The sequence below is a fragment of the Xyrauchen texanus genome, chromosome 48 (assembly GCF_025860055.1).
Source record: "Xyrauchen texanus isolate HMW12.3.18 chromosome 48, RBS_HiC_50CHRs, whole genome shotgun sequence".
Lineage (NCBI taxonomy): Eukaryota > Metazoa > Chordata > Actinopteri > Cypriniformes > Catostomidae > Xyrauchen > Xyrauchen texanus.
Window position 1 is genome coordinate 21,590,093 of NC_068323.1, and position 23,582 is coordinate 21,613,674.

At 36.6% G+C, this 23,582-nt stretch overlaps 1 protein-coding gene across 1 annotated transcript; it reads left to right on the forward strand.

Annotated features, from left to right (window-relative positions):
* Positions 1 to 9,636: 9,636 nt before the first annotated feature.
* LOC127639759 (uncharacterized) lies at positions 9,637 to 13,441 on the forward strand. The gene is made up of 4 exons (XM_052121972.1): positions 9,637 to 9,838; positions 11,954 to 13,005; positions 13,126 to 13,195; positions 13,263 to 13,441. The coding sequence occupies exons 1-4, from the start codon at positions 9,637 to 9,639 to the stop codon at positions 13,439 to 13,441; spliced, it is 1,503 nt and encodes a 500-aa protein (XP_051977932.1).
* The last annotated feature ends 10,141 nt before the right edge of the window (positions 13,442 to 23,582 follow it).

Consider the following 23,582-nt stretch of genomic DNA (forward strand, 5'->3'; position numbering starts at 1 on the left):
ATATGAAAACAAATGCATGATCATATGTTATGCATTTCAGAATATGATGTGTATGTTTTTAATCATATATTTTATTGGTTACAATATGAAAAAGTAACTCCTACATAAAAATCTAACTATTTGCTTACATGACTGTCCAAGAGAATTGCCAATTTCTCTCCAACTTTCTCCACCCAGTTGTGGTACAGTTCAGATGAAACATCAAATAGGCACTGGTGCTCCTGCCAATGTTCCACAAATATTTCCTCCATTTCTTCGGTCCAATAAGACTTTCTTGATACCACAGACATGCTAGTTGATGTTCTGTTGCAGGTACATCAGGACTCCTCCCACTGAAACTTCCCGTGCCCCGTTTCTTGCTCTCTCATTGGCTGTAGGTCAACGCTGCAGTTGTATTCAGTCAAAAAACATTTCATATTACGATTTGGAATCGCAGACAGGACCAGATATTTAACATGCTAGATATCTCGCTGACATCGATGACACTTTGGCGCTTCTCTCAAATCGCATCTTTGATAGTTCATACATTGCGATCATCGCTCATGGGAGTGAGCTACGATTTGCCTACGATTTCAGGTTTTTGTTGGCAATCTCCACAAAACTGTCAGCGAGCGAAAATCGGGCTTAAAATCGTGTAGAGTCAACTTGGCATAACTGAACTTAGATGCCATTAGTGTTAGTATAATTGCCATTGTTGTTTTTTTTACTCTTAACTTACTAAAAATTGCCATTATCTAACACATTGTCATTATTTCCATATTACTATTATTAAATATGGAAATAATAATAATAACATTATTATTATTATTATTATTATTATTTAGTATGGTACTAATTATAGAAACATTCATGTTTTAGCTAAAAGAAACAATAAGTAAGCTAATAGTTCAATTAAGTAAATGAACTATTAATAATAATAATAATAATTATTGTTATTATCATTTTTTATTATTATTTATGTATTTTATAATTTATTTTTAATCATCAAATTGATATTTGGTGTAGTAGCATTACTTACTGTATATGTTTTCTCCCTTAGATCACTTCCACTTAGATAGGAGTGACTGTTACTGTAAATGCATAACCGTAAATGTAGCTAATTAAGCATTGTATCCAGATGGACTGATTGATGGATGGTTTTAAGTGGACTGAACTGTCTGAAAATTAATTAACAGAAAATGCAAATATCACTACACATTAGTAGTTGCCATGTCAGTTAATAGTGATTTCCTTTTATAACAGGAAGCTATAGGTCACAGTGATGACAACACTAGCAAGCTAAACAGACTTCAGACCATAGCACTGGTTTGCCTTGACACACGATAAAAGTTGCATAGTTTTCACACTAGCCAATCTTTTACTGATCTTAGTTGTTTAATACATTATTGTTCAAGCTCATCGTGTCACAAAAACCAAGGGCCAATGAATTTTAATATACCTGGAAATAGCTAACTGTTAGCATTCCCATTCATCTCAATGGTAGTTGCTCAGCTGGTGCACGATCACTCGTTGTGGCAGCGGGCAGGGAATAACATGTTATTGTATGCGTGACTATAGTTTGAAGTAATCACTTTTCTTTGCATGATAACATTGACTGCATTTATACGATAGCCTATGTCGGTGTTAGCTAGCTAGCTAGCCAGCTTAATCAAGAGCTGTTAATTAAATTTGGTGGACGATAACAGTAGCTGTTTATAAGATAGACTGTACATTATAAGTATGTTGACACAATTCTGTATTGATGTGATTCCATCACAACTGACATTTTGATATATCGAAGCACTATTGTTTACACTAATGAAAGGGTCTTTTTATATTATCTTGAACATTGTCTAGCATTCATTTCATGTGTTGTAGTTTATCTCACTGAATAATTACAGATTATCATTGTTTATGACAGTTACTGTGCAGGCAAGGTCAAGTTAGCTAAAATGACACAAATGAAACCTAGGAAGTCTGGAAAGGGCGAATTTTTTAAGCTTCGTTACAAGCCGTTCACACAGTGGCAAAAGAAAGTTGAGAAAACATGACAGTGTCACATATTGCATCTTTAAGTAGTTTAAAAATGTTATACTTTCACTTTTACTTGAGTACATTTTATGTGCTATAACTTTTACTGTGCTACTTTCCCTTCATCTGTGTTTTTACTTCCCTGTCCTGATTTTATTTTACCACGTGATTGGCAAGGGGAGAGGAAGAGTCCTGTGACTCCCGTCAAATCAAATCACGCATAGAAAACTTGAACTTCATACTTCTGCCAAAATGCCAGTCTTGGCAAGGTATTAATGTACTGTAAACATAGTCAGCTATGTCTAAAGGTGTGTTGTGCGGTCAGCCCCATCAAACCCTTCAGAGAAGGGCTGACATGAATTAAGACAGCAACGTTACTCAGATAATGATACGCTCTTCCCCACATTTATTTAACAATGTAAATAATTAAAATACAGAAATATACAACTTCAAAAACGACTTAAATGTAATGTAGACTACCTCAAATATATTTTCATTGTTTCTGATGGAGTGTAAGCAGTCTGTGACAGCCAATCAAATTATGCTGTAAACCATCACAATGTGCCCCCTTCAGAGGATTTTTTTAAAGGGTTGTGTGATGCAATTGTATTTGCAGATTGACCGAAAATCTGACCAATCAGATGTGTTCATTTCACTATGCAAGTTGGCCTTCAGCTGTTTGCCCCCTTCACAGATCTCGGGAGAAGGGGCACTGAAAGAACGTAAAACAAGATTTTATTTCCTTCAGGCATGTTTGAGGCTGACAATGAACAGTGCTACAGACAAAGAGCAAGCATTGACAACTTATTTTCACCCCAACCCTGGTGCAAATAGTGGCTTGCGATCAACAGACCCCGCCTCAGAATCAATCCCTTCTCTGCACTGTCTGACATTCTCAGTGACCAAATCATTGCAATGAAATCAACATTTGTATTTTTTTTTGTCTGTTATTTTAAGCAGTATTAAAAGGAAATATTAAGAGTGGAAACAGGAAATCGGATGGGGAAAAAGAGTGGGACAAGAGGTAGAATCGTACCGGCATACTACATATTCAAACACCGTCTTTACACGCCACTGCAGCAACACCTAATGTATAGTTTGTCGTATATTTCTGTGGTTCCACCAGACTACTGGGGTGCAAATAGTTGGTCTGTGTGGCAGATGCTATTTACGCCAGGGTACAAATAGACACTCCGATAATTTTTTCATCTCTACTTCCCTGGTAATTATTCAAATTAGAGTGAGTACTACTGATCCCAGTTCTGAGATGGTTTTTGTTTGCAACATGTGTTTTTTTTATAATTACACTGTTAGACTTTGCCGTAATTATACAGTTACTTACCGCAAAAAAGCCCAGTAAAATACCATTTATATTATTTACGGTTAACTACTGTAATATGCACTGCATTGTGGGTATTTTGTATGAAATTTACAGTAACTTACTGTATATGGTAATTTGCAGTACTTTACTGTTTACGCAAAAGCAGTAGTGCTACTGTAAATGAAGAAGACAGATTTCTTGAAGTGTGTTTCTGTTGACAAGGACTGCCTCTCTGCAGTATGAATCGGCATATATATACAGCACTATACAGGAAAAAAATAATAATAATAATAAAATAAATACAAATAAAAAAATAGAAAAATAAACACAGCAAACAAACAGGGTAAGCATGGTGTGTGGCAGCCGGAGGTGGAGAATGTTCTTGGGGATGGGGGGCATGGGCCCTTGGCCCCGCTGCGCCTCTTCTTGGTGGCCCATTGTAGTGTGGCGTCGGCGGGGGTCTAACTTATGCCATGCCAAGGAGGAATCAGAGGCAGCCTTTTATTAGTAATCGTCTTGTTATTGTTATTATTACTATTATATTATTATTATTATTATTTGTCCTCTTCCTTATCCTCCAGCCTCCCCTCATGATGAAAAGTTGCTATTGCATAATTGTATTATTATAAAAGACTATTATCATATCTTCCTCATCCTCCAGTTTTTATTTTTTACTATTATTATCATCATCATTATTATTATTGTCATCAATGTTTTTTATGTATTATTATATAAATTTTTATTATCTGTTGTACATATAAGATGTTCCTCTGTTAAGATTCACACTTACACTTGCACATATGCGTGCGCGCGGTTGTTGTTATGCTTTGTTGGTATTTGATTGCATATTTGATTGCATAATAATACAAAAATGTATCAATAAATTAAATATATCAATTTAAAAAAAATTATTTTAAATACAGAAATGTCGGCCCTCTGAAAAGTATAATCATGCATATGTATATTTATAGGCTACTAAATATTAGTTTCACCTTTTAATTACTGAAATACATGAACTTTTGCACGATATTCAAATTTTTCGAGTTTCACCTGTACATACAATCAAGTTGTAGCCTATATTGCCTTATAATTCACAGGATGACTGCACTTCTGTTCATTGTGTACACAACTTCTATTACTATATGCATATTGTATTAATGTGTTAGGCCTATTAAAATGTCATATAATAATGTTTTATAGTTTTTCCCCCTGCCGATGAAAATCATGAATCTGCATTCTCATTTATAAGCGATGAACTTTAAAAGTTAAATAAAAAAAACACGTGGATGGAAGGATTTATTTTAATCCTATATAAATAAGTCATTTTTATATTAGCATTTTCTCAAAAAAATAATTTTTTTTAATCCACATTAGACCTCACACATAGACATTACCTCACACAATTTTAATTGTTGTTCGCGTGCAAAGCCCGCGCAAAAGCCTCGCAGAATTTAAACAGAGGTTTGTGTGTCAAGTGCGCGCATAGCAGACCTGAGAGTGGATCGCTTAGATCGACGCCAGCTGTGAGTTTTTCTGAGGTAAGTACTTTAACTGAACAAATTTCTTTTATAAGTTACTTTTACAGCGTAAACTATTACGAATATCAATTAAATATAGCTAAATGTATGAAGAAAGTAATACAATCTAATAGGCTATTATTACTAACAGGACAGTCTGAAGGAACTTAGTTTTCCTCAAAAACTGCCGCTTTCATATCCCATTATGTCTGACTGTCTTTTCCAGTCGATGGACCCGATCTAGTATTTACACAAACAATGGTTTTCCGTAATTTTTACGGCCAGTTAAGGCATATTTTACTCGTCATTTAAATAAATACCGTTAAATGTGTGTGACGTTAGGGTATTTGATGTAGGTTTAGCGCTCTCACTCCCGCCTAAAAAGCCCGATTCTATGGTGGTGCTATGTACATTCAAACGCAAGCAAGAGCGCCCTCAATTGATACTGTAATAATATATATATATATATCTAATATAACAGATTTGCCAAACGCTCCAGTGTATATTTGTGCTTATTTGTGTTCACGCTCTGGAGAACGGAAAATTAACCTATTTGCAACGCGTTTTGTATGGAATTACTATTGTGTCAATAATAATGAATGTAACTTTATAAAACTGAACGTAACTTTATAAAACTGAACGTAATTTTTCAGAATCTATCAAAAATATTCCATTACAAAGGCTCTTCAAATATGCTTCATTTTTTGTTAATGTTTTTCAAAGATTCGTTTTCGCAAATCGTGGATTCTGAATACATTGCCACAGATTCCAATATGCGCGCCACTGAGTGATGTCTGTACATCCGAGAGAGAGCACCTGTCCATCAAAAGCTCACTATCCAATCAGTGTAGATCACTGTTAAGCCCACCCCCACGAGAGGTTTGTGTCAAAACAGCAAACGAAAAACTGCGAAGCGTAAGCGAAATCTGTGGCAATGTATTCAGAATCCACGATTTGCGAAAACGAATCTTTGAAAAACATTAACAAAAAATGAAGCATATTTGAAGAGCCTGTTAAATTCGTGCGACTGAGTTCATTTTTTTCATTTTAATTGTGTTTTTCTTCTTTTGTAATGGAATATTTTTGATAGTTTCTGAAAAAGTTACGCTCAGTTTTATAAAGTTACGTTCAGTTTTATAAAGTTACATTCATTATTATTGACACAATAGTAATTCCATAGTTTTGCAGCGGTGAGCAGCAATGTAGCCAATCACTATGGCAAGCCGTTTTAACTTTTATTCATTTCCAGGATATGAATTCTTGACATCAACAATTCAATTTCCACTAGTTAAAATGGTAGTTCCCCTTCTTTTATGAATGGTCTATGTTTTCAGTACGAGAACATAGCCATGACAGCATTGCGGTCGCGGCTTTTTCTTGTAGTGAGAGAAAGCCACTTCAGCCGCCCCCCCCGCGCCTCACCTCCTTCCTACGGGATTGGGGCAGGCACCGCGGGCGATGAAGACGATCTGGGGACAATGACGGGCTCCGTTTCGCCGGGTAAATCCCCTCGAAACCCCCCGCGCCTCCTCGGCACGCTTCCCTGCGAGTTTTCAACTGGGCTCTGTCCAAACTCCCGTTCAAAATTCTCACCCAGAAACTGATTCTGTCTGGTGTCCGGCATCTAGATTGGTTCGCAGCGGTTGACCTGAAGGACGCGTACTTTCATGTCTCGATTCTGCCACGACACCGACCCCTTCTACGGTTCGCGTTCGATGGCCAGGCGTATCAGTACAAAGTCCTCCATTTTGGCCTGTCTCTGTCCCCTCGCGTCTTCGCGAAATTCGCAGAGGCAGCCCTTTCCCCGCTCGGAGAAGCCGGAATACGCATAATCAATTACCTCGACGACGGGCTCATCATGGCACCCTTGCGAGAATTACTATGTGCGCACAGAGACCAGGTGCTCAGGCACCTCAGCCGTTTAGGGCTTTAGGTCAACTGGGAAAAGAGCAAGCTCGCCCCGGTTCAGAGCATCTCTTTTCTCAGCATGGAGTTAGACTCAGTCTCAATGTCAGCACGTCTCTCCAACGAGCGTGCACAGTCGGTGCTGAAATGCTTTATAGTCTCATGTGGGATATGCTACTGCTTAACATGACAAAGTAATTAAAAATTATTAATTGCATGCACTTAAACATATGTATTCATTATTTTTTATGCAGATCATATGCAGCCAGAAAGAGAGAGAGATACCTGAACAAGTATGTACAAGTGCAAGTATTGCAGTTTGTTTTTTTTTTCAAATTTAAGAACATTCTGCAGTCATGTAAAAATACACCAACACACATCAAACCATAGGTTTACTTGTGGAGATGAGCAATGTCCTGCTTCCTTTAAAAAATTTGTGACATTTAGATCCCACATGCATAGGAAGCACAGGCATTGTAAGCCATATAATAAAAAAACTCAGTTCAGAGGTACTCTTGCTTGCAAAGTTGATGGATGTCCATTTGTGGCAGATAATTTCTCAGCTTTGTGTACTCATTTGAGAATTCACATCAGAGATGGAAAGAAAGTGTACTGCCCCTATGATAACTGCTGCAAATATTTCAGAGTCAGATCATCCTTTTCTGCACATATTTCAAGGAAACATATACAGGTTGCCACTGCCCAGATGTCAAGTCCCTCAGAAGTGATCAGTGGTACTCGAGGAGGAATATGTTGAGCATGAATCATTTTTACATGATTTGGCCCAGTTTTATCTGAAAATGCATGCAAAAATGCAGTTGCCAGCTAGCACCACACAGTGCATTATTGAAGGATTTCAGCATATTCATACCTCTAGTTTTGCAGACTTCTTTGACAAGTTGAAAGATAAACTTTTAGAACTGAATATTCCACAAACTAAGATAGATCAAATAATTCACAGTATCAGTAAAGAGGATCTCTTCACTCTATACAATGAAGGACCACTGAGATCAGACAAAACAAGAAAAACATTCTACAAGCAGCATTTTGATTACACTGAGCCAATACCGATTTATCTGGGAACTGATACTGCTGGCAAGGAGCGCTTTTGCCAGTATGTGCCTATCAAGGAGACATTGCAAACCCTCCTCAGACAATCCAGTGTTAAAGTACAGTGCAGCCAAGAAAGATGTCACAACAGAGATTACATGGTTTTGGAGGATGTATTGGATGGAAAACACGTAAAAGAAAATTCTCTCTTAAAAGCACTTCTTCATTGTCTCTCATTCTTTACCAGGATGCATTTGAAGTTGCAAATCCACTTGGCTCGGGAAAAAAAAACACAAGATCTTAGCAGTATACATGAGTCTTGGTGAGTTAGAGCCACACAACCACTCCCTAGTAGATCCGATGCAGTTGGTCCTGCTTTGCAGAGAGAATGACTTCAAGACTTTTGGAATTGAAAAGGTGTTTTCCAGTATTATCACAGACCTTAAATATTTGGAAGATGCAGGGATTGATACAGATGATGGCAATAGAAAAGCATCTGTAATTTCCATTTGTGGCGATAATCTTGGCTCCCACTGTATTGGTGGCTTCTGTGAAAACTTTAGTAGAAGTATACATTTTTGCAGATACTGCTTGATTAACAGAAGTGATTTTCAGAAGACCCCTCTTAAGTTAGGCCCCAAAAGAACAGTTGAAGTTCACAAAGAGAATGTAAAACAGCTTTCCACCACTGGCCAAGATGTAGTACAGGGAGTCAAGTTTGACTCGCCTTTCAATTCAATGAAACATTTTCATGTTTGTACTGGGCTACCTCCATGTTTGGGCCATGATCTTTTTGAAGGAGTCGTTTCCTATGACTTGGCATTGTATATTGATCATCTGGTGAAACAAGAAAAACAGTTCTCACATGCTCAACTAAATAGATCCATCACACAATTTAAATACTTAGGAAGTGATGGTCTCAACAAACCTTGTGAGGTTAAGGCTGATGGTAAAAGGCTTTGTGGCTCTGCAACACAGAACTGGTGTCTGTTACGAATGTTGCCATTGTTAGTTGGCAATAGGATACAGAGTCCAATGGATAGTCAAGTCTGGCAGCTGTGTCTTCAACTAAAGGAGATGGTCAAACTCATTTGTGCTCCCAAAATTCACCACAATCAGGTTGCTTACCTGAAGACAATCACAGAAGAGTATGTCCAATTGAGATGCAGCCTCTTTCCTAACCATCCACTGAAGCCAAAACATCACTATTTACTTCACTACAGTGACCTAATTCTGCACTTTGGCCCTCTTATTCGTTTGTGGACCCTCAGATTTGAGAGTAAACATTCATATTTTAAGGAATGTGCCAGAAAACTCCACAACTTTATTCATCTATGCAAGACTCTGGCAGAAAGGCATCAATTGCTTCAAGCCTACCTTTGCAGTGGCTCAGTGTTTCCCCCTACAGTTCAAGCTGTTGGTGAAATCAATGAATATGATGAGCAGCTTTATTGTGGTCGTATTCAAGAGGCTGTAAGGGCAACTGGCTTTTCAAAAGAAACCATGTCTGAAGTGACAGCAGTGGTGTACAAAGGGACAAAGTACAGAAAAGGGTTTGTTGTTGCATTGAAAGACAAAGATCAGGACTTCATTTTTGGAAAAATATTAACGATTTTCATCAGTCATACACAAGTGTACTTTGTGGTTGACATGCTTCAGTCAGTGCTTTTGATTGATCTTGGACTTCATTGCCTTGGAAATTCAGAAGAAAAATTCCTGTGTGTTCATGCTAACAGTTTGTGTGATTACTACCCTCTTCCAATATATCAAGCTTCAGGACCAAATGTTGTCTCCCTGCATCACGCAATATGCTTTTTCTAAATCACTACAGATATGGATACTGAAAGCTTTCAATGTGAAATTAAAAAGACATTGCCTGAACTGGAGGATGAGACGTTGAGGACCCTTGTTGCACACCTGATAGATGTTATTGGTGTCAGAAAAAGAGAAGACCTTATATTTGTTGGATCCGATGACATTGCTCTTTTTCTGACTCCAATACAGAGCCGAAAACTCATCCAAGCTTTCAAAAATGGTGAGTGCATATTATCTATCTTATTCATAGCAGAATGTCTTTAAATAGATAGTTAACACCCTCCTCCCCCCAAAAAAAGAAAAGTCTGTCATCATTTAAGTCAAGTCACTTATTCACCCTCAAGTTGTTCCAAACATATATCAATGTCTTTCTTTATTTTTTCTTCCATCCTCTGGAAGCCAACTGTTTGGTTGCCCACATTATTCAAAATATAATTTTATGTTCAACAGAAGAAGAAAAAAATCATATACATTTGGAACAACTTATGGGTGATGGCAGAATTAATTTTTTGGGTGTTCTACTGTCGCTTTAAATAGTTCACCCCAAAATGAAAAAATTGTGTCCATCAGCACCAGGACCTTCAGCTCCACCCACTCGTACCCAGTCACATGAATATTAACCCCCAACATCTGTCACACCCTCATCAAGCACCCAATATAAGCACCCAGTTCACACACATGGTCCGTCCAGTAGTCAGGATGACATGGATGACCCACCTTCCTATGCCCACCTTCATCGTTCTCTTCCAGAGACTAATTTCCTCGGACCAGTTATCTTCATTGTGCTTGTCCTTAACTCTGCAACCAGAAAGACTCATTAGTCAAGTGTGACTGTCATTTTAACTTCTTATGCTCATCACTCACCTGTCTGAAGATTTTCCAGATCACCACCAACCTTTTAATAAAGAACTGTTACGTTTACACTCTGTGTCTCCTGAGAATCCCGATCCTTTTGCTAAACAGTCCAAATTCCCCAACAGTCACTTCTTCCTCCTTCCACTCCTTCGGCGGTAGCCATATCATTCAGTCCCATGGCCCAACCATCAACCTTTTCTGGAGCGGCGGAGGATTGCAGAAGATATGTCCTACAATGTTTTCTTTGTTGTTTTCTAACCGATAAAGCCAAGATAGCCTACATAATATCTCTCCTGTCTGGTCGCACTCTTCAGTGGGCAAACACCATCTGGTACCAATACGGCCCACTCCCTCATTCTCTGAACAGCTTCATCGCACATTTCACACACACACTCATGGTTTGGTCTTATCAGTCTCTACATGAGAGTAACTTACTTGACTACTCTACTTCCTATGTCTCCTTATCATCGTCCTCTTCCAGAGACTAATTTCCTCGAACCAGTTACCTTCATTGTGCTTGTCTTCAATCCTGCAAACAGAAAGACTTGTCGCTTAAGTGTGACTTTCAGTTGAACTGCTTATGCTTATCACTCACCTGTCAGAAGATCTTCCAAATCACCACCAACTTTTTAATATAGAGCTGTCAAGTTTACCTCTGTGTCTCCTGAAAATTCTTCATCTGGCTTCTCACTTGGACACAGACTACTTACCCACTATACTCACTGTTGTGTATATCCATAAGCTTCCTCGTTGAACTCCAGCGATCTCCTTAATTGAATTCCAGCGACCTCCTTCATTGAACTCCTGCAATCTCCTTTGTTGAATATCCCTTTGATCTCCTTCGTTGAACATCCCTTTGATTTCCTTTGTTGAACTCCTGCAACCTACATTGTCAAACCCCTGCGGCCTCCACTGCCAAAATCCTGAGTCCTCCATCGCCAAACTTCTGCAAACTCCATCACCAAAACTCCTGCAACCTCCATCGCCAAACTCCTGCAACCTCCATGGCCGAACTCCTGCAATCTCTTTGTCAAACTCTCTCTCATGGTAACAAAGTCCTATGTACTTACCTGAATATTACTTGTATCCTCCAACATACTGTATATTCAGTGTGGAATCCTCCCATTCAACTGCAACAGAGAAAACCAGCCACATCATCTCATCACTTGAAGTATCAGTAATCTCTCAATACTTATCTACTTGCATAGAATTTACATTTTGGGGTGAACTAATCGTTTAATTAAAGCCTATTTGAATTGACTTCATTTTAAGGGTTGTATGATTACCACAAGCATTGTGTACTTTCTCAAATATTTTTGCAACAGGGCTCAATAATAAGGACTGCCTGATGACACTAGGTCCAGTTGATGGAACTGGCAGTAAAAAGTGTTAGCGTTGAGCCCTGCTGCAATTTATTAATGTGAGAATATTGTATCTGTGTATGTGGAATTCATGTGGAACTCTTTCAAACTCTTTGTAGAAGCAAATGGGCAAGTGGCCTCAACTTCTTCAGAGGGTCAGGAACCTAGTGTTTCACTCCCTGTACTTATCCTGCCAGAAGGATTTTCACCCAGTCCCACACAAAATTCTACACTCCCTTCTGAACGACAAACTTCCTCAAACCAAAACATGTCCTGGATCAGCAGCTTCCAAGTTCCATGGGACAAAATGCCAGCACGACTGTTACAGGCAATGGAAAAAGGTTGCTTGGCTCACCCAGAGGACAGACGGGTACTGATTAGAGTCGTTGTTGAAGCAATGCAAGAACACTGCAAAAACCCCAGTAAAGCAACCTGTACAGAAGTGGCCAGAGTAATTGTATGCAAGTACCCTGGGACCTTTGCTGATAAGACTGGAGAAGGTGAGCAGCTGGGGTGTGGTTATTATTCACTGTTCAGACAGCTTAAAACCAGAGTTGAGCACATAAATAGAGACAATGTCAGTAATCGAATCCGACAGCCTAGGAAAAGGTCCAGTGATGACAGCAGTGGTAATGATGCTGCCATAAAAAGAAGCAGAACAAATGTGGATAGTTATGGGTGTACAAAATGGCAACCCACTAATCTTCCACAAGGAGAAACATCAGAATCATTGGAAGACAAGAGAAAGATCTTGATAACCATCTTCAAGTCAGAAGGACCTACAGCTGTTGAGACAATGGACGTAGAGAGGAAAATGGAATTGACCTATATTTATCAGAGGCACATGATAAATACTTGGCCTGCTCCCGGTCTGTGTGAAGTTGAGGAGCAATGGCCGTTTCTCTTCACTAAAAGAGGTCTCTGCAGTCATTTCAATATCCTCACTGATATTGATATTGACACACGCCTCCATGAAGCTTTCCTCACCAAGGGCAGGAGGATTATGCACTTTTTCCAAAATCAAAGATTAAAATGGAACCAGGACATCCAGGCTTTGCTCCGAGAGATGGAGCATGAAAGTATGAACAACCATCAGGTCCCTATCGCTGCCATTCTTCTAATAATGAAATACTTTCAAGAGAAAGAGGACCACATCTTCATCTTGACAGATGTAAAAGTTCTTTCTTTACATTTTTTACACCATCACTCTAAGTTGAAATCTCAATTTTTTTTCTTAAATAGAAATTATTTGCAATATCTGAGAATTTTATTATTATTATCTTTCTTTCAGCCAACCTCGACCAAGATGTCGATTGAGCAGGAGGTGACATTGCCTGCCACACCACGGGTGATCATGCTAGGTATGAGAAATAGTTGTTAAGAATTCTATTACATGAAACAATTTACCTGAAGATGCCTTTGTTTTAGGTAGTAGTCTGCTGTCTGCAACCCACTGGATGGTCAGCATTGAGGGGAAGGTCTTCTATGAAGCTAACCAACTACATAACTTTGCCAGTGCTTTCGCTGTCTTTTTCAGCTCCTTTTATGTGTTCAATCTGGAGTATCAGGAGGCAGCATCCACTACGCTGGAGATGGTACAGAGGTGAGTATTTCACTGCAAAAACCTTAAAGGATTAGTTAACCCAAAATGAAAATGATTTAATGTATTCACAACCCATGTCATTCCAAACCTGTATGACTTTCTTTTAAACTGAAACCGACTGCGCCATTGACCAACTAAAACCTGGTCTATAACCTGGTCTAAAGTCAATGGCAGTGTTTTTTATTTTTATTTAAAGGGCGCGTTAGTAATATGCGCCTATAAGCGGATGCACAACACTCCGCTTATTACACATGCAGACAAACATGCCAAATATTAAAAATAAAAAGATTACAATGTAAAAGATTATTATTGTGTACATAAAGATATGGTGGAATCCATAAAGATATGTCTTAAACCTCGCGCACAAGCAGATCCATTTCCTCTCTAGAGAAGCGTTCAGGCTTTCCGCAAGCCTGTCCCTTCCGGTCAAATATTGCGCTGCAAACATCAACAACAGTTTTAAGACACAATCTTTGCAGTTCCATTAAATATTTGTCCCTCAGGGTGTCCGTGGATCCTTTAAAAGTCTTAATGTCTTAAATTTGTTAATGAAAAAATAAGGCCTTAATTAGTAGGGCTGTATTCAACCAAAGAAAATCTTGGTCGACTGAAGTCCTGAAGTTTTCGACTAAAAATCGACTAAAATCGACTAAAAATGACGTTAGAAAAAAAACCGTTAAATTAATTAGCTGCGCACTGTGCGCAGTACTTGGTAGCCTTGATGTCCGCCTAAATGAATTATAAATAAACATAAAAAACTAGTAGGCTATTTGCAGTATATTAAACCGTTTTTGACCTAATTATTTTGCACTGAAATGAGTCTGACACATGAATCTGTCGGCTCTGACAGCGTTATCATATCATCATATCATATCATAGCCTATGATTTCCGAAAATAGTAGGCCTACTATGTTGTCATGTGATATCATCACAAGAACTGTTGAGGAATATGCAACATAATTTAGACAATTATTTTTGTCATATGTTATAATAAGAAGTTATAACTGTCAGACACTATCATTTTTCAGAGACACGAATAGACTATTAACTTAAAGCTTTTACTCTTAATAAACACAAAAGGCACATCCACTTTAATAAAAAAAAAGAATATTTATTAAACAAACCAGATCAAGAGCAGAAACGAAATAAAGTGCATAACTGAAAAATAAAGCATCTTATGCTCAAAACTAACACAAAGTGGGCACAGCGCAATTGCGCATTAGGCTCCAAATTAAAAATAATAATAATAATAAAGTGCCCAAATCCAATAAATAATACTAGAAATAAATTTGCAGTTTGCACAATAAAAAAAGTGAACCATACAAGTAAAGTAGGCTACAACATGTTATTCAGCCAAATTTTAAACGAAACAAAATAAATAAAGTGCATATACAACAACAAGGTATGTGAACTCAGAACAAATAGGCCTACAAAAATAAATAAATCAAATGCCCAAATCCACAAGTATTACAAATCTCCATAAGTAGAAGTACAAGTAATATTTAAAGAAAAAGCTCTGTTAAGAAATTAAATCGAGGTAAAAAGATAACTGAACTACACAACAATAGAAAAGAAAATAATATAACCTTTAAAAGAGAAAGGTGGAGACAGAGGGAGAAAGGTGAGAATGATAATTATGTGAAAGGATCACAGTTCCGCTTATTTTTAATATAGGAAAATGTAAAGCGATAGTTGCATAATGTGTACACTTACTGTCTATTTTGTCTATTGTCTATTATGTGCATTTGAAAACTCGACAATCTTCCCAAATTTGTTATGAGAATCTTGTAATTCCTTTGCCAAAAAGAAGAGAAAGCTTTAAAGAGATTCGACCAAAAATAAAAATTTTGTCATTTACTCAGTCTTATGTTGTTTCAAACCTGAATGAATTTCTTTATTCTGTTGAACATAAAAAATGATATTTTGAACAATGTTGGTAACCAAACAGTCCTTTGACTTCCATAGTATGAAAAAATAAATACTGTGGAAGTCAATGGGGACCTCTGCATTTCTTAGAGACAAAACATGTAATATTATTCATATTACATGTGCGGTGCTACCAAATCTGGTGCTGGTGCTACAACCTGTAGAACTTGCTGTGTGAGTGTGTTACGTCCAAGGACGTATTTGTTTTGTTTTCTTTCTTTATTCATTTATTTATTTTCCCTTTCTCCCTGTTTCTCTCTCTACTTCCCATAAGCAGGAAGGAATTGCTGCCACCTGACACCAATGATCGGATGTAAATCTGCTGTGATTGGAGGAGAGGAATCTTTGTGGGCAAAAGCTCAGATCAGTTATTTGTTTGTAAACCGTTGCTGTATTGTTCTTTTTCCATACAAATTTATATTGTTGTTTCTTTGGGATTTGTAGAGAGGTGGATGCCATTTCCTTTTGATTTAGTTTTCTCTTGTTTTAAATGAGAACTGTTAGTGTATTTTTATTGTACTTGCTTTTTTTTTTGCGTATTGTCATGATCTCTGCTTTTATTTGTTATACATGAATTTCTATATATTTTTTTAAATGCTGCATCACAATAAAAAAAATGTATGTAATTGATTGTGACAGAAAATAAAAAATATGCTGATGTACATGAACTCAAGTCACTTTTTTGGAATTTATTAAATTCAATAGCATTAATGCAAAATATAAAATAGTGTAAAATAAATTAAAAATAAGTTGCAGTAAGGGTATTGTACTGTAAAATGAAACTGCGGTAAGGGCATCTTACTGTAAAATGAAATCGCGGTAAGGGCATCTTACTGTAAAATGAAATCGCAGTAAGGGCATCTTACTGTAAAATGAAATCGCGGTAAGGGCATCTTACTGTAAAATGAAATCGCGGTAAGGGCATCTTACTGTAAAATGAAATTGCAGTAAGGGCATCTTACCGTAAAACACATTTACAGGTAAGCTACTGTAAAGGGGAACTTACAGTAACTTACTGGCAATAGTGCTGCCAGTAAGTTACCGCAAAAATGCAATAAAATGTCTAACAGTGTAAGTAAATATTCTTGGGGATTTATAAACTGAACTAAGGCCAAAATTTCTATCTGCATTTATCTTACCTAATATTTTGATTGTAAATAACATGTTAACATGTAAAAACAAGATGGTTAATAATGTGTTTATTTTAGGGCTGCGATTAATTTGACAACGCAATTTACGCAATTAATCGCATGCCCACGGACCATAATAAAGGAAGATTCCTGAGAAATGCAAGCTTGTAGTACCACCTGTTTACTCCAGAGGGCAGTAAGTGAAATTTCAGCTGTATGAGCAATGCGCAGTGGGATTGAAGGGAATTTCTCCTTTTAAGAGAAATTCTTGAATTTGTACATGAAACACAAAAGAATCCATATTTAAATCAGTCGCTCTCCACCACGTCTCTATAAATCGAGTGCATGCGCATTACAAATCGTGACAGTAAAGTCGTCCCTGTAGAGCAGACTGTCGTAAAAACGTTGGCAATGACAGGAAGTGACATCAAATATGAGTTTTCGCACATGCGCAGTACCAATCGTGTTTCCGGTACGGATCGAGTAGAAACAACACAAACATGCGTTACGTTCTTTCGTTCAAAACACTCGAAGGAGTGCAAATGCGAACTAAGGGATCTCAAGATGTGTTCAAATATTGAGTATTAAACTATATTTAACTTGACACAGTGACCTTAACATTTTATGTTTATGACGCAACACACCCGAGACGTCTGACGTAGGTGTAAATTGACGGGTCCTTAAACAAGCCCTCATAATAAATCTCCAACTGATTGACAAATTCACTTGTGTAATGGATTGCTGTGAACTGTGTGCCAATGATTGACTTATGATCAATAATATGGAAGTAAACAATACATTGTATTCTAAAACCACTTTTTGTACTGTCTTATCAATGATTAACTCTTCTGCTACAAGAATGTAATGCATTTTAATTATCTGAAGATTTCTATATATATATATATATAATTTAAAGTATAATTGTATAGTATAAAAATCAATGTATAATTAAATATTGATATAAATATGTATAATCATTATATATTGAGTTATTTTTATATGAGGGGCTTTCACAGCAAATATTTGTATATGCAATTAATCGCAATTAATTAATCGGGACACTGTGTAATTAATTTGATTACAAATTTTAATCGATTGACAGCCCAAGTTTATTTGCATTAATACGTATTTAATTATGTTAAAAGAGGTATTTAAATACAATTTTCAAGGTCTGGCCATAAATTCCTTCTTAAGATCTGGCTGAAGAACAAATATGACCTTCCATCCTCAACTAACAAACAGGTTTTGATTAGCTTTACTTTGAAAATAAAAACAAACAAAGTAGTGTTATTGTTTATGAAAACATAGAAAGAATATTTCGATCTGCTAAAGTCTGTATGTTTGACAATGGCAATGTAATGTAGAACTGTCTTTTTACACAAAATAAATGTAGCCTAAAAATGAAAAAGAGCATAATGTCTGTTTTTCCTTTTTAATATTTTTAATATCCTCCCATTCAATGCGGGTAAAATTTGCCTTCCTTATCCTGCACACATTAATTTGTACATAGGAGCCAGATATTTGTGCAGATAATAATAATTAGAAACGTTGAACAAACTGATTTGATGATATTCAATATTGAGAACGAAGTAGAACCAAACATTGTCAGGATAAATTCATTGGCAAGTTCAATGAAAATTCACATCATCTTTTTATGAGCACTAGCGAAAAGAATGGAGAATAAAAGCTAATTCTCCTATGTATTTTCTTTAAAGTTTCACTTTGAGTGAATAAGACATGATAAAATGGGCTCATCTAAAAGTTGCTGGTTCATGTTTTTGAGAAGAGTGAAATCCCAGGAGATCAGCAGTTACAGAAACACCAAACCAGCCCATCTGGCACCAACAATGCCATGGTCCAAATCACTGAGATCAATTTTTTTCCCATTCTGATGGTTGATGTGAACATTAACTGAACCTCCTGACCTGTATCTGCATAACTTTATGCATTGCACTGCTGCCAGTCTATTGGCTGATTAGAAAATCACATGGATGATTGTTGGTGTCAGATGGGCTGGTTTGAGTATTTCTGGGATTTTCACACACAACAGTCTCTAGAATTTAATCAAACGGTGCTAAAAACAAAAACATCCAGTGAGCGGCAGTTCTACGGATGGAAATGTCTTGTTGATGAGAGAGATCAACAGAGAATGGCCAGACTGGTTTGAACTGACAAAGTCTACGGTAACTCAGATAACCACTCTGTACAATTGTGATGAGAAGAATATATTCTCAGAATGCTAGGTTGGCACTGTTTGGTGGCACGAGGGGGACCTACACAATATTAGCCAGCTTGTTTTAATGTTGTGGATCATCTGTGTATATTCTCTCCTTTGTTGTTCTGTCTTTGTTGGATTGTTTTGCTGTGTTGCAAATCTGTCAGCATATTCTGGTCTGATCCATGTTTCCTGTCTACAGTTTCAGTCGGTCTAGTTTCTGTTTTATTTTCGGTTGTTCACTCTTCTCCCTTGTGTGAGTTTTGATTTGTATTTTATTTGTTTATTTAAATAAAAGCCCTATTCTCCCTTCCAGCATTTGGGTCCTTCCCGACTAACCGTGAAAAAATTTAAATACACGGAGATGGCTTTTAAGTCACAAACCTGGCAAGACACGTGAGGCTATAAACTTACCTTTGTTGGATTTGTTGTTTGGATTGCACAATCCATTTGATCATTCATAAGGACGTTTGTTCTTTTCTAAACCAAACCAATGGTGTAATAAAAGGTTGCAAATTATTATTCAACAGACATAACTACTGGAATTTACGGAATTTAATCTATTGTGTTTCTGTGATAGAAAATACCTCTGAATATAACCAAGAACATGATATGACATTCCCTGACATATAAAACATCTATAAACATATATATATATATATATATATATATATATATATATATATATATATATATATATATATATATATATATATATATATATACAGGTGTAGGTTAAAGGAAAAAGTTAACTTTCGAATTTGTAAGTGATATTTGGCGAGTGCAATTGAGGTCACGCAGGCAGCACCGTATTCTGAACAATAATATGATCTTCAAACGAGGACAGCATGCATTTCAAGCACCACTGCAAACGAGAAAGCCTTTATCTGAAATGTCAGTTTTTAAAATGTAATAATGCAGCTGGCATTGTAGGCGCGGCTACTTAATGTGCGTTATGTCTCAGCGGATTCGGCATAAAGATGTAGATGCATTAAATTTAAACCAAGGTGACAGCAAAGAATGTGATTGCTAGAAACATGCCGAAGCATAACCTGAAGATTCTTAAAGGAATAGTTCATGCATGAATGAAAATTATTTCATCATCATTTACTCACCCATATGGATTCAAACACATATTACTTAATTACATAATTACTAGGGTTGTCAATGTATTAACATTTTTAACCGAATTAATTACTTGACATGCCAATTAATTGACTAAATGTATCACAAGTAGTCGCACATTTCAATATTTTCTGGGAAAAAAGGCCCCCAAATAAAAATAAAATCTATAGAAATAATATTTTTACATTAAAATATATTGCATTATTGTGGGAGATAAGTAAAGCATTGATTAAACAATAATACAATTTCAAAATTGTGCTGGTCAATCTGTCCTGTTCTTGTGTTGCATCTGTATTATTTTAATTACTGAATATTGTCAGCCTACAGTATGTGCATATGAGACAGACGAATGCTTCTCACTGGTTTTCACTTCCATTAATGCTGTATTGGTAGGACACTGTATCAAGTTAAAAGTAGTTCAAACTTTGAACATTTTATCTCAAGATCTCTGCGTTCTGTTGTGCTTGGTCCAGATGTTAAGAACGCATCACTTGTGAACGGCTCTTGTTCTGTGGCTGTGCTGCTTGTGAGGTTTATTGAGGTGCGCTGACTGCCCCCTGCTGAAGCAGCTCGTTAAAACACAATGTTATATTTACTTTAAGCTTAAGCTGCTCTAGTGTTAGGAACATTTGTGCTTGTATTGCAGAATTTAAGTATGGGTCACATGCCATAATTACTTGCATTAACTTTTTAATGTGTTATTTTTTTGTTACAGTTTCATTATTTATTTAAATGTAATAAATCTCACTTAATTCACATGGTAAATTGACAGCCCTAATACTAAATTACTGTTAGATCATTATACAAGTAATAATAACACATAGGGTAAAATGGGGCTAAAGGCATGACTTAAGGAAATATAGCTTTTTTTCTGCTCACAAAATGTATCAAGTGAAAAATGTGTGTATATGTATATATATATATATATATATATATATATATATATATATATATATATATATATATATATTATTATTTATTTATTTATTTATTTTTTAACATTGATTGAGCAACATAATTTATGTGAAAATAAATAATATGTGAAGGTTGCTTCTTAAAATTCAGTTTGTTTTGTTTTGTTTTTAATTGGGTTTAAAAATATATAGTTTGATAAATTTGCTTATTTAATAGTCTGAAAGTTAAAATATATTTTTTTACATAAATTGACATAGATGTCATATTTGTAATAATGAGTATATGTATAATTGGGATATTGTATTGTCTGTGTGGGCATTGTATGTGAAGTAGTACTATCACTGCCAGCGTACCTGTCGCCAGGAATGTCATCTATGGAAATACATTTTTAACTTTAATGTGATATCCTTGACCATTTGAGTTGTGATTCACATCAAATAAAATAATTGTTATAGGGCACAATTTATCAACTAATGCAAATAATTTTGAGAAACCATTATGTTTTTTGTGTTACAAATTAATATGATGCTTACTCAAAATAACTATTTCAGATAAAAGTAAATTATTTTCTGTTATTTCATACACATTTGGTATGTTATTACATCTCAAGTATTCTATAATCAAACTTATCTCTATTATGATTGGTCAGTGTGAGCCCACTTTGAACATTTTTCACAACAAATGTATTCGTCCCACTTTTTAAAAAAACAATATATGTTTAATAGGGGCCTTTAACCCCTGCAACAGGGGGGCTTTTTACCCCAAATACTATCTTTACACTTATTGGACAGTTAATGAAAAATGTTTAATTTAATGACCAAAAACAAATCTGAAAATGATAAATAAGTAATTTGCCTCAAAAGACATTGGTTATATTAAAGTTATACCCTACTATTATATAAATATATTTAAGAAACATATATATTTATACATATTTATTATAATGATGTGTTAAACATTGCACAGGTAGACTAGCTATACTGCTTATCTAAAAAAAGAGAAATACAGTACAGTAAAGAAACTGTTAATTCATCACTAAAGTTCAGCAATGCAACTCTTATGTGGCGCAAGCTGACAGGTCTTTCAACTTATCGCTTAGCCAGTTGTACCGCTCACAAGTGACACATCAAGCCAATCGGCATGGTGTAAGCTGATTGGTCCTTTGATGCATAATCAGGAAGGCAATAAACTTGCCTCTCTCTTTGACTAACATTGAAATTGGTCTGTTTCATAGCTAAGCCAGTTTCACTGATTTGCATAGGTGATTGCTGGGGTTTTATTTCTATCAACTTGCACGATAAGGTCTGCTTTTGGCCATGACACATAGTGTCATTAACAAGATAAGCCTTAGCCAAATCTGGCCTGGCACACATAAATATTTTAGGTCATTAGATTATATAAATCTACACATAGCTACTGTAGTTGAAGTCACTAGTTAAATAAGCTCTAGGCTTTTCTAGTTCAGGTACATATTCTGTGCTTCTTAATCCTAAGGCTGCAGCCTAGTTAGACAGGATATCTCGGGCTGCCACGTCATCAAGCACAGTCAAATGCAATCACAATTGTGACTACCCTTGGAAGACAGCCTCTCTTTGCAGCCTTCATTCAACATATTTTGGAGGATGTATCAAGAGCATCCTTTACGGTCTTCAATCACCCATAATCCCTTGCAAAAAAAAAATGCCTGACCTTTTTGTGTGCTATTACATGACTGTGCACTGACCTTTTTTTTCCCTCAAAAGAACTTGTAGAGGATCAACACAATTTCCACATTTGTCATATTCAATGCCATTTGATCTCTCTTCAAAGTTTTCACACCATGACTGCGGAGGCAGAAACCTTAATGGCATAACCATGCACACTTACTAGACCATCTCACTCTAAAGCTGAATGCTGGGGAGGAGCCTAGCCTACAGTCTTAGAAGGACTGGTATAGGAAAGCCACATACTAACTAGGCGGCAACCTTCTGATTGAGAAGCACCCATTCTGAGTTAGGACACTTTCCGTTTAAACTATTTGGTTAAGCAGGCCTTGGCACACATATAAATTAAGTGTATTAGCATAACGCCATTTGGCCTGTGGCCAAGGCACACCTAGCTTGCATACACTCGGTGCATATGGCTATGCAGAGCAGCAGCAGTACACAAGTCTTTGTGCGTTTTGTCTAATTTTGCAGCACCAGCATACCCACATGCTAACTCAGTATGTATGTGTATTTTCTAGCAGTAGCAAGTCTCCAGACTTGCTCTGAAGCAGCAGCAGCAACAGGGTAGCAGATCGGCCAAATACCAATATCCTATCAACATGTCATCCCACAATAACAAGCTAAATCTTTATGAGAGTTTTAATGAGTATTTTTAAATATTTTGGGAGGTTTTAACTGAAAATAATGCTAATTGCTTTAAGACAATGACACAACCTTAGGAAGCAGTTGTTCTGCATGCTCTGAGCTATTGGTTTAACAAATGTTGTGGTATTTGTTCTGCTGCAGATTAAAGCAACAGAATCAACTGAATCCCTCCCCTAACTTCTAAAGTCTCACTACCAAGTCTAAGGTTGACCTTTAGCGCTGGTTCAGCTTGAGCTGAATGGATTCGGTCTTGGTTCCCTAAAGAAAGAGAAAGGAGATGCATCAACTCTATCAAATATTAATAAGGACAAGCAAACTATGAGATCAGCAAACAAGCTTAAATAGATGCAGTTGCTCTGAAGGAAGATGGCAGAACAAGACCTTGTGGATGTGATGTTGACATACTCCTCCACAACATTAAAACCACCTGCCAAATATTGCATAGGTCCCCCTCGTGTCACCAAAACAGCATCAACCCGCATC